The sequence below is a fragment of the Sander lucioperca genome, chromosome 9 (genome assembly GCF_008315115.2).
Source record: "Sander lucioperca isolate FBNREF2018 chromosome 9, SLUC_FBN_1.2, whole genome shotgun sequence".
Lineage (NCBI taxonomy): Eukaryota > Metazoa > Chordata > Actinopteri > Perciformes > Percidae > Sander > Sander lucioperca.
Window position 1 is genome coordinate 1,789,454 of NC_050181.1, and position 17,133 is coordinate 1,806,586.

At 39.6% G+C, this 17,133-nt stretch overlaps 1 protein-coding gene across 20 annotated transcripts in view; it reads right to left on the reverse strand.

The window, feature by feature from the left end:
* Positions 1–17,133, reverse strand: part of ctnnd2b (catenin (cadherin-associated protein), delta 2b) — a 164,865-nt gene that overhangs the window by 105,363 nt on the left and 42,369 nt on the right. For 16 of the 20 annotated variants that reach the window (XM_036004766.1, XM_036004764.1, XM_036004765.1 and 13 more), the window contains exon 3: positions 2,761–2,873. In XM_036004766.1, the coding sequence (XP_035860659.1) occupies positions 2,761–2,873 (113 nt within the window). Of the gene's footprint in view, positions 1–2,760; positions 2,874–7,815; positions 7,931–8,170; positions 8,375–17,133 lie in introns of those variants that run through there. The other 4 variants (XM_036004762.1, XM_031288067.2, XM_036004763.1 and 1 more) reach the window with 3 other exon arrangements.

Below are 17,133 nucleotides of genomic sequence, written 5' to 3' on the forward strand. Positions count from 1 at the left end.
ACATGCCTTGCTAAAGAAGAAAACAAAATACTGTACCAGCCAAAATGCATCTCAGCCATGCTAACATATGTATGCTAACCTAGCTAATCAAAAAAAGGAACATACAAAAAAAGCTATTAATTTTCTCCAGTCAAAGTGCATTATTAACCAAAATTATCAAAGGAATAAACTCAAAACATTGCAACAAATTCAGTTTTACTTCCACCAATCTGCTAAAACATACATTTAAGCTCCTAGTTCAGATGCTGTGCACGGTGTCAATACGTCTCGCCACAAATGCTACCAAGATAAATTCCTGCACCTCTTGTAGCTGCCAATTAAATTTTTCCCTGGGACAAGCAGCAATGACTAAACATTTTCAGAACAGAAACAATACTAATGTCTCAGAGGTAACTAAACAATAAATCCTACATGCTTCAGGCACTACAAACTTCTACCATATTGCCTTGTTGGACTATTGTGTTTTGCCAAACCATTTGTCAATTTGGTAATTACCTCCAAGTCAAACAAAGTGGACAGCCTATAAAAAGCAATGGAAGACAGTGTAATCCACAAGACGCTCCTTACTAAATAAGAAACCCATCTAATCGAGTTAGCAAGATGGCAGCCTTTATTCCATCTGTGTGCAGCTGGGTGATGAAGTGGAAGACATGTTTTTTTGGACTCCACACCTCTTCCATCTCCCATGTTGCTGCTGTTTTAAATGGGGGCCCTCAATACAGCCCTGTGACAGCGTTGAGCAGCTAAATGCATGCACCAGTTAATTAGACTTGTGAAAGAATTGGGTTTAGACCATCATTCGGCTCTTTGTTGGTCCACCCCTCAAACTGAAACGAGAATTACAATGCCGGCATATGAGTAATTAGTTTGAGACGGATGGAATCCCCACTCGCTTAACAGAATCAAAGAGGAGAAACGATGATGGATTGTGTGCGTCTATTTATGTGTGTGAGAGAGACTGAGAGTGAGACAGAGAAATGGAGGCAGACACTTTAATCGCGTTACATAGTCCAGAGAGACAAGCTAACTGCATTACCACTATTGTGTCAGGAGTGCTGTTTTCACATTGGGACTGGTATGGAATCTGTAGAATTTGTTCTTTGAGCACAGAGCAGAGACGAAGCTCGGGTCCAAACTCAATCAGCAGCAGATAATATGACAATCTCTTTACATTGTGTACAGTTTACTTCCTCTCGTCGCAAAGAAAAACAAAGACCCTGGGCAGGACAAAGGACTCCTGTGACAGCTGCACATTATCTTTGTGAGAAGCAATTGCGGTTTTTAATGGACAATTAATAGTGTGTCATGTTTGCGAAACTGGGGATTTGCTTTGTGTCATTAGACCTGAGCCAACATTTATTTAAACTACTAAAAGCAGCCGCTTTGATCAACCTGGAGTGTTACACTGACACTCTACTGCTGCAAAAAAACTATAAATATAAATATTTTAAGGAAGTTATGAGATTTGTGAGAAATTAGTGAGATTTCAGAGGATTAGGTTTGTATGTTAGCATAATACAAGGTCATGTCTGTGTCTGGCAAATGCAAAATGCAGAATCAAATATATGTTGATTTTTAATTATGACACTCTATAGCTCCAATTATAAAATACAGGTTATTTCAGATACAAATTCGTATAAGAGCATTATTTATATGAGAGATGATTTTGATCATTTTGATCATTAGTCAGTCGCATGATCATGAAATCCAGATTAAATGACATCAGATTTCTTTTAAGTTCAAAATCCAAATCCGCAAAGTGTGATTCATTCCCTGTACGCCTCTGATCTAAAAGGTGCTAGAGTATGTGTAGTCAGTGTGCAGTTAAGAGGTTCAGAATGGCAACATGGTTCTGTCCATAAAGTCTGCCAGTGAGTTTTTGACTGATCTATATTCTTTTCTCAAGGCACTTACACATACAATCAGGTTAATAAGACGTCTCAAGTTATCATCCTTGAGCTTTTATTATACTTTGCCTGAAAATAACTCTGCACTGAGCAACATGTTTTATAAAGTGATTACAACTTAATTGCTTCATGCCCCCTTCAATATTGGACTGTGTCTGCTGAATGTGTAATTAGGTAATTCCTTGCTAACACGTTGCCATGACAACTTGATATAGTTATAATATGTCAGGTTGTACACAAGTTGCCAAAAAATCTATTAATGCTGCTTTAAATCGGACACCTGCTTGGGCTAACTAGCTAGGTAGCTCTGTTCGAGAGAAATGTCTGTATTGTGTTAAGAACTGTACAGTTAGAAGCAGCTAGTCCTTTCAACAAGTGATTGTTGCAATTACTTATTAAAGATAAATGCTACACATAGCTGTATGTATAGCTGGATATGCAAGCAAAAGGGAAGCTAGAGCTACCAGATGTATGTATTTCTAACACTTTGATATGTGTTAAGTGTGTGAATTTATAAGCAAACAATATAAATACATTTTGCAGCTCTACTGTAGCAGGTGTGTGAATAAAGGCAAGAAGGAACACAATCTAGTGCACCAGAGGAATGCAGGAAGAACTCTCTCTCTCTCTCTCTCTCTCTCTCTCTCTCTCTCTCTCTCTCTCTCTCTCAACCTCCGAAGCCCTTTTGAACTGTGGTTTGTAATCATAGAGATGAATTTTGGACACAAATCAAGTAGCGTACTACTAATGTGACCAGCTGCAAAGCCGGTCACCTGCAAGAGCACAGCTGACACACACAGGTAGAGCATACAGAAGAAGATCTGACAGGTGAGAGACAAACACACAAACACACCTGATGCTAGTCATGCTTCCAGTCTCAGAGCCAAGCTTGCATCTCTCCAGCTGAGTGGCAACAATCTGTCGTTCGGCTTCCAGCTCCCTGGTCAGACGTTCAAACTGCAACTCCTGGAGAGAGAGAGAGGGGGGGGGACAGAATGTGTCAATGTGTTTATTTACTGTCACATTTACAGTGATACCGAACATTATTTTGGCCCCGTTTTCTCTGAACACATTTTTAATTGTTGTGAAATGGACTCTGCCGTCTGTGGTGGGAGAACAGGCCAAATAGCACTGTGTCTGCCAGTTTCACACTGCCAGATATTCACTGAGAAGAGTTTGATATGAAGCAAAACAGTGACACCAAACTAAAGCCATCACAAATGTAACATTTGTTATTGCTGCGACTAGGAAACTCATGAAACAGATGAAGTTTTTGCATGAAGAATGTTGTCATTTCCGTCAGTTGAAAGCTTTAGTCTAATGCCTCCCTGACAAATCATCTATTCACTCTAACTGTATGGATTTGCATCCTGCTGTTACCACGAGGTGGCTGCCATGAAGGGAGGGGTGGGGGAGGTTGTCAGTCACATCACCTCAGTTGAAGAATCTGTAGCTGCAGTGTAGCGCCCACTGAAGAAACACTGTCACCATACTGCTGGATGTTAATACACTCTAAAATATGTGGCCTAAATCCGACTCACCATAACAGTAAATGTGCATAAAAACTATAGGGGTGGGAATCAGGCCCCACGATACGATATTATCACGATATTTATGTCACAATTCGATGTTATAGCGATTTTAATTATATTGCAATATTTTCCAACTTCAAATTATTTCCCCAAAGGAAAACTTTGTCAACATCTGTTTTATCTAAAAATATACATTTCTGTTTGTTCATTTTATGATCTAGTGGACTGAAAAAGCAATTGATTTAATTTTTTCAGTACTAAAAAGTGAAATTCTGATGTGCAATTTATATATATATATATGGATAATATCGTGATACTTTGTCACCCCAATAAAAACAGTTGGATGGAAACACACTTATGCAAGAATATTTTCATTTTCTTACCCTAAATGTCTCTTACCTGTTTCTGTGAGGCTTACTCATACAACTGTTCTCTGTCTGATTTAATAAACCCTCTAAACTACATAAAATTGTTGTACAATTCTCATTTCAACTTGATGAATTCATGACTATTCATTAGGAGATGTGCCTTCGAGAGATGTGGTCATTAGTATAGTCAACGCCTCTAAACTGCTATAAGGCTGTCTGTTCTGCTCCAGGCAAGTGTCAGTCACAAAAGTGTTACTCTATCAGGTGTTATAGCAGAGGGTGCCTGGACTTAGACAGTGACCTGAACGAATACCCTGAAGCAGCTGTCGGAATGTGACAATTTTCCTCACATCTACTGAATTGTAAAAGTTGTCATGCCAAAATTACTCCTGCCAAAAAAAAGAAGAAATCTTGTAGAACATTTTAGTGAACTAGCAGGCCATGATGATTTTTTTTTTTCAGCATGAAAATTCTCAAGTGAAATACGTGCTATCGTAATTATCTGTAAAGAAAACTTTTAATACAAGAAAATTATATCTCTTTTTATATCTCTTGTATGCGCCATTTAAGAACAAATCTGTTCTTATGAGTGCTTCTTCCAAGAGGCCCATTGTTTTTACGCTTAATTTATGCTGTTGAATGTGTGATAAATAACCACCAATTAACTGATACGCAAACAAACCAAGAGCTGATTATAGTATTTGAGTCTGCTGCTGCGATCATTATAGTTGATTAAACTTAACTGATTTCATCAATTTGTGCAAAGAAAGAAAAAAAAGAAAATACTAATTAATCCATCCAAATTAAAGGGATACTTCACCGATTAGCATTAAGCTTTGTATCAGTAGAAACCCGGTAGTATTTTCAAATGACCGTGCTTCCCTCCCTCATGTCCCCCTGAGACGAGAAATCTCTGTATTGTGTGTCTGGAAAAAACCTCTGATGACGCAAAAATCATCATTTTCGGATCATCGGATGGACTATTTATTGTTGCTGGTGATTTCAACCACGCAAATCTCAAGAAAGTTCTCATATTCTACCTTCACCTCACGGTGAACCTAACTTATAACAATCAGTGCTCTGTTACAAGTCTACTTATGCCCTGTCTTTTGTTGTCTGTTGTCTGTCCTGTCCCTTGTCTGTCTTAAATGCTCTACTTTAAGTAGTATTTGCACTTTATGTATAGTCTATAATGTGTGTGCACTAAATGTAGCCTGTCTCGTATGTCGTTTTTATATAATGTCGTTTTTATAAAATGTCGTTTTTATATATTGGCACCAACTTCTAAAATTATTTCACATTTCTACTACATAAATGACCCACTTTAAATACATATTCATCTTTCCAGTGGTGAAATATTCCTTTAAGTGAAGAGCACACAGTGTCTATACACCGGAGTACCTGTACCTGTACCTGATTTAGATCTTAAATGGGATTCTGACAGTTTTCTGGTGGGTTTCCAGATAATAAAAGTGATGGAATTATAATAAATCATGTCTGTACAGGAGATATAATCAATCAATGTTACCTGGTCAGCATTTTAATACAAAAGAGATATTCTGAAAAATAGATTTAAAAGAAGATACAAAATTCTGAATTTGAATCTGAATTATCTTTATATATTTCATTTGGTTTGATGGTCAATTGCTGAAGATTAAAGTAGAATTGCAGACGACAGTGATTCTGTGGTTCAGGATCTTTGAAGTGGCATTTCTAAATATATATTTATTTATCCTAAAAAGGGCTTTACACTACATGCCACATTCACCCCATTTGCACACACATGCATACGCTTATAGCATAGGCTGATGATAATCTAATTATTCACACGCACATTCGCAGATTCAGTATCTTGTCCTAGGACACTTTAACATGTGGACTAGGGGCAGGGGATCGAAACACCGATCTTCTGATTAGTGGACGACCTGCTCTACCTCCACACACACACACACACACACACACACACACACACACACACACACACACACACACACACACACACACAGTACATGCATTATATATACACTTATCTGTCTCATACTATGTTCTCATTTGACACTTTACAACAACACATTAGACTATGTGCAGGACAAATGGCCTGTTGCACTTCTAACACTGAATCCTTTTGGAGTTTCAAATCAAATTAAGCTACAGTACATCCATTCAGAAAGCAATAGCATATCACTAAAAGTTAACATACAATAAAAAGTCTGACTATTCTGCTTGCACAGACACAGTCAGAAAAAACAACTTAACTTTATAATAGTTTTAATATTTGAGGTGCCCTCAAAATATCACTGAAAAATATATTTCCCAGTATGAAATAACATTAATCTCATTTATAATGATTACATCATGAGTATTTTCCTCCTAAGAATACTGACAGAGAGCAGAGTGCCAGTCTGTAGGAGATTAAACACTGATGATGCCTGAGGCAACTCCAGGCTTCCCACCATAATGATACAATTTGATTATAATGAATCATTAATGTAATAAGTTAACAAATCAAATTGCAAATTTCACCGTAATTATACACCGTCTTCGTGATATTAATGGTAACTGGACACACATACTGGCATACATGCACGCTTGCACAGAAGCATACACAGATATAAATGCATGGATTCTGAAGCGTATAGACTCATATGAGAACCACAACTTCCACACATAAATTAAGATTGCTGCTGTGACATTGAGTGGGTTTATTGAATCACTAACATTGCCAGGGTTATAAAAGGCTTCCCATTGCCTTTATGACATAGTTAAAGGGACAGTTCAACCCAAAATAAAAAAATACATATTTTTCCTCTTCCCTGTAGTGCTATTTATCAATCCAGATTGTTTTGGTGTGAATTGCACAGTGTTGGAGATCAGCTGTAAAGATGTCTGCCTTCTATCCAATATAACAGAACTAGATGGCACTCTGCTTGTGGTGCTCAAAGCGGCAACAAAAATACATTTGAAAAACTCAACAGCAATGTCTCTTTTTAGAAATCAAGACCCAGTAACTCAATATAATCCACAGTGAGCAGTTTCATGTAGGAACTATTTTCTTTCTATTGGCGGGTGTAGTTTGGTAGAAAAACAATTGTACCTATATGAAACTGCTCACAACCAGGGTCTGTGGATTATCTTGAGTAACTGGTTAATTTCTTCCTGAAAGACATTGCTGTTGAGTTTTTCAAATGTATATTTTTGGCGCTTTGAGAACCACAAGCCATCACAGTGCCATGTAGTTCCATTATATTGGGGAGAAGGCAGATGTCTTTATGGCCGATATCTCCAACACTGGGCAACTCACATCAAAACAATCTAGATTGATAAAAAGGACTAAAAGGTAAAAGGTAAACATTGTGGGGGTTTTTCTACTGTAAAACACTAAATGCAACTTCTGCCAGTCTAAAATGTTGTTAATGCAGAACAGTCTGTTAATGTTAACACACACACACACACACACACACACACACTGCTGTGAAATCTCTCAAGTGTGAATATACTGCGAGAGCAACATGTACACATGTAGACTCTTTCAGGATGATACATAGATGTGCACTGCAGATGAAAATAAAGCTGCTTAACAGAAAAAGTAATACAAAAAAAGAATCACCTGGCTACATCAGTTGTGCTGAGTTGACTGTATTTACTGAGCTGATAATAAATCATTTTTGAAATGGATAACAATAACACCTTTTTAGCACTAGTGTTTTAGCATGGAGCCATCAGCAAGAAAAACAGAGATGATTTCATTTCATTGCTTAAAGGCACATTTGAACATTAAAATTGTAATCCTTTGATGCAAACACAAATCAGCCACTTGCTACAAAGCTACTTCATAGCTGCAAAACATTCTATCACACAGAGTTAAGAAACTGAACTTTTTACATCTCCAACACGACTGAACACAAGAGAACTGCAAGCTTTTCCCTGTGTGATCTGACTTTTTTTGCAATCAATCAATCTAACTAACCGTATCAGCTGGAAAGGAAAAACCGAGAAACAACAACCTACTTCGATACAACATCTCCAGAGCAGATGAAGGAAAAGATGAAACGTTTTTCTTTGTTTGTTTGCTTGTTTGGTGCTCCGACAGCTGAGAGCATAGAGGCTGAGTGGCTAAGCAAGTTGACTAACTAGCTGGATGGCAAGCTGTGAGAATTCAGTTGTAAGGCTTCTTGAAAACATCCAAACAAAAGCCATCTCTCCCTTCTTCCCCCCACCTGCCCCTCCGATCTGTTCTCCCTCCAATTCAGGGCTGACAGGCAGACACCTGTTACTTATTAGTATGTAGGCTATTCCAAAAAAGAAAGTCAAGAAAACGGCAAAAAAAGAGAAATAGAGGAATAGAAGTAGTGACAACACATACCTTCACATGGACCATACTTCATAGAGAGACACAAAATCTTTGCTCCCCTCTGGTCAAAAAGCAATGACAACACTCCCTCTCCCTCCTCCAAGCACTCATATGTCCTGGGTCAAACACAGCAAGTGATAGAGAGACAGAAAGAAAGACATAGAAAGAGAGACTCTAGTGTCACTTGAGCTGACTGCCCCCCCCCCCTTCTGTCTCTATGTCTCTTTCTCTCTCCCTCCTCAGGGGCCATGAAACACACACACACACACACACACATACACACACACACACACACACACAGTGTTCACTGAGGCACAAAGGTCCCCATGGCAACGGAGCATTTAGAAGCCCCGTGGCATTATTTATGCAACGTTGCATCACAATGGGCCCTCCCACCGGCCGACCCTGCCAAAAAAGCCCGCTGCTCGCCAGTCACTCTCTGCCTCTCTCTCAGTCTACCTCTCTCTCTCTTTTTCTCTCTGACCAGACCATCTGCACTTCTCCCTCTCCTCCCACCTCCCCCCGAGCCACCATCACTGAAAAGCCGGGGGGGTGGGGTGGGGTGCTGAGGCGGGAGAGACAGAAGATGGAAATGGAGGGGAAATGGAGGGAGGCACACACGCTCAAAACAGCATACCTACACACAAATACAAACATGCCTACACACACTCGCAGGCCATATACACAAGCCTACACACACAAACACACACACACACACACACACACAAATGTAAGGAGTGTATAGTGGCAAAAAAGCAAATTAGTTGGAGTAACTTCAAGCACATACATAAAAATGCAAATCTAATCTACATACAGCCGTGGCATGTCAAGACCTTTTTGGACTATTGGCTGCTATTATTTGCATAGACTGAGAATGTGAAAGCATGCAAACTGGAATGTTGTTACTCCTCTATTTAAGTAATAAACAAATTATAACCTATATGCTATGTGTAAGGACCAGCATAATAACAGCCAATGTTCGGAAATACAATTTCAATGGAATTGCCATGATCAGTGGATTTGCTTGTAGAGGCAGTAAGTTCATGTAAACCTGTTGGGTCGAGTTCAGCTTTTGAGAACTTTGACTCAAGAATTTGAGCCATTGACCAAAAGTAAACTGTCTTGACCTTAGAGGGAATGTAGACCCAGAGAGTTCAAAAGCATCATATTAGATTAGCTGTGTACCTGCAGACTGATCTCACTAAGTGGCGTATGTATGACACACCAATTTGTATGCCGTTTTTGCGTGTTATCAAGACGCATAATCGTTTTTTAGCGTGTTTATCAATGCCTCCATTGACCTACATTACATGTGAATTATCGCCATAGTGAGTAGTACAAAAGGAGGGAGGTTGGTTGGAGTGGCGGATGGGTAAAACGCAGGACTTTCACCCAGGAGAGCTGGGATTGTGTCCTGCGTGTGGTGTTTATCAAGCATTTATTTTTATTTTTTTAAAGCCTTCCCCAATGTTCTTTTCCTAAACCCAACCGTTTATTGTTTTCCTAAGCGTGTGACGTTAGTCACCGTCGTGTTTTTGTCGTTTTTGAGTGTTACTAGAGCCTTTCCCAATGTTCTTTCCCTAAACCCAACCTTTTATTTTATTTAATTTTTTTTTTTTTTTACACGCGTGTGACGTTCTCGTGATAGCATGGCACGCCACATGGTATGTAGGTTTACAGCCGCTGTATACAGCGTAGACATACATGTGGATAGCTCAAAATGTGTACAGATAACACAACATTTGGCTTTACGAAAGTGGCGTGTATGTTTATGCAACGTCATGATGCCATGTTGGTAGCTGTGTTGTTATTTTAAAGTATAAACTCTTCCTCAAGGGGAAAGTTTGCAATCTAGGCTGTGTTTTTTTCGCCCAGTCAATTAACGAAGAATCTCAGTTGCAAGCTGTCACTTAGCAAGCCCTCTAGCTTGATGTGCAATGGTGGCAGGCTAGGGCTAGCATGTCCCCAGCTAGCTAGCATGTTACGAGTTAGCTCACCAGCTACTGTGGTTCACCAACTCGTCGCCAAGATGGCACTAAGAACTATGCTAATGGTTTTTAATTTTCAGAATTTTCATATACAGAAACAAGTCAATCATCCAACAAGCGAACATTAGCTTTACATGAAAAACAATCATGCACAACCATCTCTTACCCAGATGCAATCTGACTCCAAAAATGAACCCATGGCTTCCCAACAGGTGCCACAGGTGCTTCCTAAAGCACCCAGAAAAACAGTAAAAAAAATGTCCCCAGACCCTGTCTAAAATCTTTTCTTTGTTTTTATCTGACGTGTCCACGTTCCACTCCCTGGATGCCACAGTCTAACTAAAGGCAGTCATGGCATCCTTGCAAATGTCACATGATGCAAAGCTCCAGTCATTTCTTTATTCAAATTTGGATTGGTTCAGTTTATACACCTGTTTGGCTGCAGACTGACTGACTGAGTCCCAAAGATAAACTCAGTGTTTGGCTTAAAACTAGACGGATCAGCTTGATAAACACAACGGTTAGTCTGCAACTCTAAAGCACAGGATACACAGTAGCTCTGAGCATGCACGTCCATGTGTGTATGTAGCCTATGTGTCTGTGCGTGCGCAATACAAAGTATTTTAGGGCAAGACCATTTGGACTGTAGAAAGCTGATATACTGTATCTGGGAACATTTCTGCTAGTATTCAGTAATCTGTTCAAATGATCACTATCAAAAGGGGCACTCGACAGATTTTACTCGTAAAGGTCAGTTTACTTATAATGATGAGTACTACTCAGCCTGTGACCAGTTGTATAATATATTCTGTGGCTCTAGCTTTGTCAAGTCTGAGAGAATAACCCTGATCATTTTATCATCTCAGTTTAGGCTTGAAAGCCTGTGTCATAAACTGGCGGTATGGAGTTTGAATAATGTGGGCATTTAACCAGGCAGGAAGGGTCACACCAAATGATAAAATTAGTTGCATTATGGGCAGGGTTCAAAATTAACTTTTTCGTCCACCAGCCAAATGGCTAGTGAATGTTCAAATTTGACGCAAATCTACCAGACACTTGCATATTTTACTAGCATTTTGGCTAGTAAATGGTGCTAATTTTGAACCCTGATTATGGGTAATGTAGGATCCAGTATTTTAGGAGTTTGACCCATACTAAGGACTGAAAGGATATATATGCCAAAACAGAAACAGCTGTTATTTATTGTATTCTTTCAGGGGAGTAAAGTGTAAACTTAGAAAACCCTCAGTTTAAATGTTGAATAATAATGACATTAAATGTCACACTAGAAACAGTTCAGGTTAAAGGTCCATTACAAACGTGTTTGCAATCATGTATACTTCACAGTTTGAAGCAGCCATTGATCTCTATTCATTTACATACAGCATTAAAATCAGTGATCAGGGGGCGCCTGGGTAGCTCACCTGGTAGAGCGCGCCCCCCATATACAGAGGCTCACGCTGCGGATCCACTTTTGCGACAAGACTGAAGCGTGGTGTGCCTCCCCTCGTTCAGACGTGTGTGGGCGTTTTTAAAATGTCAGTTTGCAACTCATAGTCAGTTCGTTTTAACTTGTGTTAAATGTTTCTCACAAATGTACTACCATTTCAGGAATGTATTTAACAGTATAACAAAATATTAATAGCCTATACAAGCAATGCAAGCCATTTCGATATCTTGTTTTATTTAAATTACTCAATGCAATCTCAAATCCTCACCAGAAACACCAACAGTGGTCGTGGAAGAGATCGTTAAAACAATAAATTGTCTTGTAAGCGGAACCAAAGTTTCACAGGCACCGTTGTGGTACAACAAGGGACCTACAACCTTGTGCTTTCATTGGATAATCGCGTCACGTTCAACAGATTCATTTGCATAAAGATGGGCATCAGCCAGCTTTTTGACGCGCAGCATTTTTTTCAAATGCAGCGCTGCCTTCCCGGGATGCTTTGCGGGTGCGTTATAGGCACTTGACATCACCCATAGGAATAAAGTGGAGTGCGGCGCGACAGAAGTGTCGCACAGCCAGGTGGATCTGCATGGTCAGTCCTCGCTGCAGCGGCCGCAGGATCCCAATTCCAACCTGCGGCCCTTTGCTGCATGTCATTCCCCCTCTCTCTCCCCTTTCATGCCTAAACTGTCCTGTCAAATAATGGCCTAAAATGCCACACACACAAAAAAAAAAAATCAGCGATCAGACTTTTGACACTTGCTTATTTTGTGTGATTCATCACACTGATGTTACAACATTACATCGTCTGTGTGTGGAAATGCAATTTAAAAGGAGTATTTCAGCAATTTAGTGTTTGACTTCCATTAAATTAGGGGACTCAAAAAAGACAGATTTCAATGGCTGACATAACGTGACTTTCGGTCCCTAGTGTGGGTCAAGCTCCAAAAAGCCCCCAGTTTGTAATGCAGGCTTTTCTGTTACACATTTGAAGTCTCCATGCCCAAACAGAGATAACCCTGATGACATCACCACTACATGGGTAGGTTATTCTCTCAAATTTGACAACACCCCTTTGGAGGCGCAGAAGACATTACATAAGTGGCTGTGTAAGTGACAATATTTTACGTTTATTATGATGGATTAGCAAATGAATGGAATCCAAAGAAAGTGATTACTAACTAAACTAACTAACTAACTAAAACGTCATCATGTCCGTGTGTGTGTGTGTGTGTGTGTGTGTGTGTGTGTGTGTGTGTGTGTGTGTGTGCGTGTGCGTGTGCGTTTGCGTGCGTGCGTGTGCATGCTTGTGTGAGTAATCACAGCTTGATAAGCAATTAAGTGAAAAGGACAACATTGAACTATGTCTTAACGAGCAGGTTCTACAATCAAGTGCTTGTCAACTGATTGTATTACTAAAGATTTGGCTCCAATCTGAGCCTATTAATGGAGACAGAGGGAAGACAGATAGAGTGCAGCCACTAGCTTACAGGAACAGGCTGGTCCCTGGATACCCCATTAAAGCAATTAGTAAAGTAAAATAAATGACTGTAGGATAGTAGTGGGCTGCATGGGGAAAGGAGTTGCAGTGTGTGTGTGTGTGTGTGTGTGTGTGTGTGTGTGTGTGTGTGTATGTGTGTGTGTTTTAGCTTTATCCGTCTCCCCCTCTCTCTTTCCAGTGCAAAGCGGTCTAATTGTGCCCTGTGGTGTCCGCCTGGCATTTAGTTGTTTTAGAACGGGGCCTGTTCAATGAGAAAATGTCACAGTGGCTATATAGCTAAGACCACTGCTGTCTGGATCTATTGTTTTAGGCCAGAACATTACTAGGTACATTCAGTTGGTAACAAAGTTGTCCTGGAGGCAAAGGGAAACAAGCCAACATGAGAAAGTGGGGTGTGATAGAGGGGAGAGAGGTGAAGTGAAATGAGATAGAGAAGGAGAAAACTTGAGCTGACTGAAAAGCAGCGAGGGGGAAGACAGCTTCAAGGAGATTTAGGGCTCTCCGGATACCAAAAACCACTTAAATGTTTATCCCAAACCAGACAGATTTGTCTTGTTGCCCGATAACTGCAGCTGTAGATCCGGGGTTTAATTCCTCTCCTCACCACATTCTCTGCTTCCACCCCTCTGTGCAACAACACTAAACCAGGTTTTAAGCACAGGGTTAGAGACATGAATTATGAGCAACTGTTAAATATTCAGATCGCAGTGTCTTTGTTCAGCTTATTGTGCTGCACATTTTTAAAAAGCCAGCATCAAGGTAAAATTGTTTATTCAAACTGCAGGGATGGATGAAAACCTCAAGGAAATGAAAAGCCCAGGGCTGTGACACATGAGGTAAACATCTAAAGGGTAAGAGTTCTCCTGAGGTATCTTGACATTGTTGCTTTTATCACATTGAAACACCTTGTGGCCTTGTTATATTTGTCTCAGTTTATTGCCTGTTGCTGGGAGGATTGCCGATTAACATTCTACTCCCCAAAAAACGCATTGTATCTGCAGGTGCTGTTTGGAGAAGAGGAAAAATGAGCAGGTCTGCCCAATGAAAGCTTACAATCCTCAGTAAAACAGGTTTCACCGAATGGATTCAAGAACAAATCTAAGTACTTTGTACACAAAAGCATCATATGTCTTACAATTCCATTCAAGGATATAATGTTAGTGTCCTTTCTCTCACAGAGAGAGTCTGTGAGAGACTGTGACTCCGTTCAGCTTTACAGAAATTACACATAGCTGATGAACAATTCCAGATACATAACACATTTTTCAATGTGCATCTCAGATCAAATTTTCCCTCACTATGACCACTTCTACTGGCATTACTAAACATTGTGCCAAATAATGAACAATAACGTCGCTGTCAATGGGCTTATTTGCTAGCTAACCTCCGCTAAGAAAAAATCCAGCACATAGACAGTATCTTAGAATAACGTTATGTAAAAAGACGTGATTTAATGTCACCATTATGGTGGCTTGCTAGTATGGTTAAGCTCTTTATTTGTTCAACCTTTTTGATGATATGCTATTGGTTTATGATGAAAGAGTATCAGTGAAAGCAACACCTTGTGGTATGACCACTGTGGACTTCTCACATATCTTAGGTAACTGCTGTAGACAAAATAGGCTGCTCTAAAACATATAAGAAAGAAAACAGAGAAATGATACAAAGTACAGCACATGATTTTGAAAGGTACAATGATTTGACTTTATCAAATGAATTACAGCAGAAAAAGATGACCATCGTGCATATGTGCCAATAAGGTCCAGTCTTACAAGAATAGGTCTAATGTGCAAAGTCCAAGCTTTTAAATATGAACGATTCAAAGAACAAAAACATTTTTTAAACCGCTGTTGGTATGAAAGTATTGAATATTTTGTGATGCTGTTGAAGTTATGAGTTGTCTTGAGACAGCATACAAAATAGTTAAAGTTTTAAATCTGACATAAATCTGTGAGTATTGCCTTGATAATAAACCAAATGTATGTTCAAATACAACCTTTGAATTTGAATGTTCTGTGTCTGTGGAAGGAGGAGAAGAGTGGAAAATATCACTGATAGAAATAAATCCTCAGGGCTCACTCATGCATGCGCTGAAATCCTGGCTCGGGCTACGTTACAGCATCTGTCTCTGTCTTTATTTGCCTGTAATAAAATAATCAACATCTACCACTAGACTTATGGTCATCAAATATAAAGTATGGTATCTTTTCCTTCACAGTGTCAACCGTCTGCTCAGCTCTCTGCGTAATATAACTCACATGGCTGAACTGTTAAAGTCAAGTCTGGAGCGCTGGACTGCACAAACACACACACACACACACACACACACACACACACACACACACACACACACACACACACACACCTGGGTCACCAACACAGTGCCCGCGGGCACCAGGTAGCCCCCAAGGACCACATGAGTAGCCCTCAGGCCTGTTCTAAAAATGAGAATTGAATATTGATATTATCTGTTTCCCACCTTGTTAAGTCATTGTTGATAATTATTGATAATGAGAAATCATTAACGTGATCAGTGTCTTCACATAGATAACTATCACTAATCATCATTAATAATCATATATAACTAAAGGCAAACTGAGCAAATTTGTTATTTCAGAAGAGTGTATCAAACTGGTAGCCCTTCGTATGACTCAGTACCCACGAAGTAGCTCTCAGTTTCAAAAAGGTTGGTGACCCCTGCCTCAGACTCACTGCCCTGTCAATCACCGGTCAACCATTTTTTCTTGCTGTGCAGGTAGCAAAGAGAGAACCAACAATGAGACTAAGCTGCTAAATATAAGATACCATTGGCCACTTTCCGAGCCCTACCACAATGCAATGCTTTGCCTCCCTTGTCACTGCTTTCCAGTTTGAGCTACAGCCAGCCAACAGCCATAAGTGACACTCCAAAATGAGCACGAAACACGCATGCATGCAAATATGTATGCAATCAGATGCAAAATCGAAATTGATGGTTAGCTAAACTCCTTCTCCGAACAGTGATTGTGCAATCATAGCTTAGCAACCATAACTAGGCACAGCAGGCCTGGTTTTTCTACATGTTAAAGTGGTGTACATGGGGCTGTATTAAGAGCGATACTCTGTACTTTAAGAGTCTGTAGGGTGTGTCTTTTTTTGGCCATTCTAAAACCAAAAATACAAGAGCTAAAGTGAAAGGAAAGAATATAACCTTGCATTTATCTGACCTAATGGGGTAAAAAAGAAAGAAGCTATAGCGTAAATCGAAAGCAGAGTATCAATTTTGATTGCAAACCCCTATAGAAAAAAAGGCTCCCACTAGAGAACAATTTTATTGTACACCAATACTCACTCCATGTTTACTGTAAGAATATGTGTATATGTCCAGAACCGCTTAGTTACCAACAGTAGTAACTCAGCATTACGTTACTTCCAAGGCCAAGTAGCATGCCATTAAATGGCTTCATTAGTTTGCAGGGTTATAAGTTCCATTAAAAAGTAATAACTAATAACTTAAAAGCCAAACAACTTGCGAGTGGAGCTATCCCCATATAGCAGCATCTCACCTTGTGACCAAAAAACAAAATTTTATTCTATCTAGCCACTGACCTTAATTGTAGAATAATGATCAATAACCAAGTTTTTGTCATGTACTTAATAATTTGTAAGTTACTCAGTACCAATAAAGCCACACTTCTTTCTGCTGCCAGCAGGTGGGGCTTTGCCTTTTTGCCACTTGTGTGAGAATAAAAGCTTAGGGTCTTAGCAAACGGCCTATTCAGTACATATTCACATACAGCGGAATTGCATGGGGGAAATAAAAAATATTGTCCTATTTCTGCTTTGGGGCTCTCGCCTGAAGTCTTTTTTTAGCTGGAAATAACAAAAGGTAAAAGACTTTCTCAAATGCCAGAGAGAGCAAGAGAGAGAGAGGGGGCAGACAAAGCATGAGCACACACAATTCCTCCCCAAATCCCTCCCCATCTCTTAAATATTCTACTTTTTCTGCATTCTCCCTGGCATATGAAGTAAAACAAAATAAATATTTGATCTACTT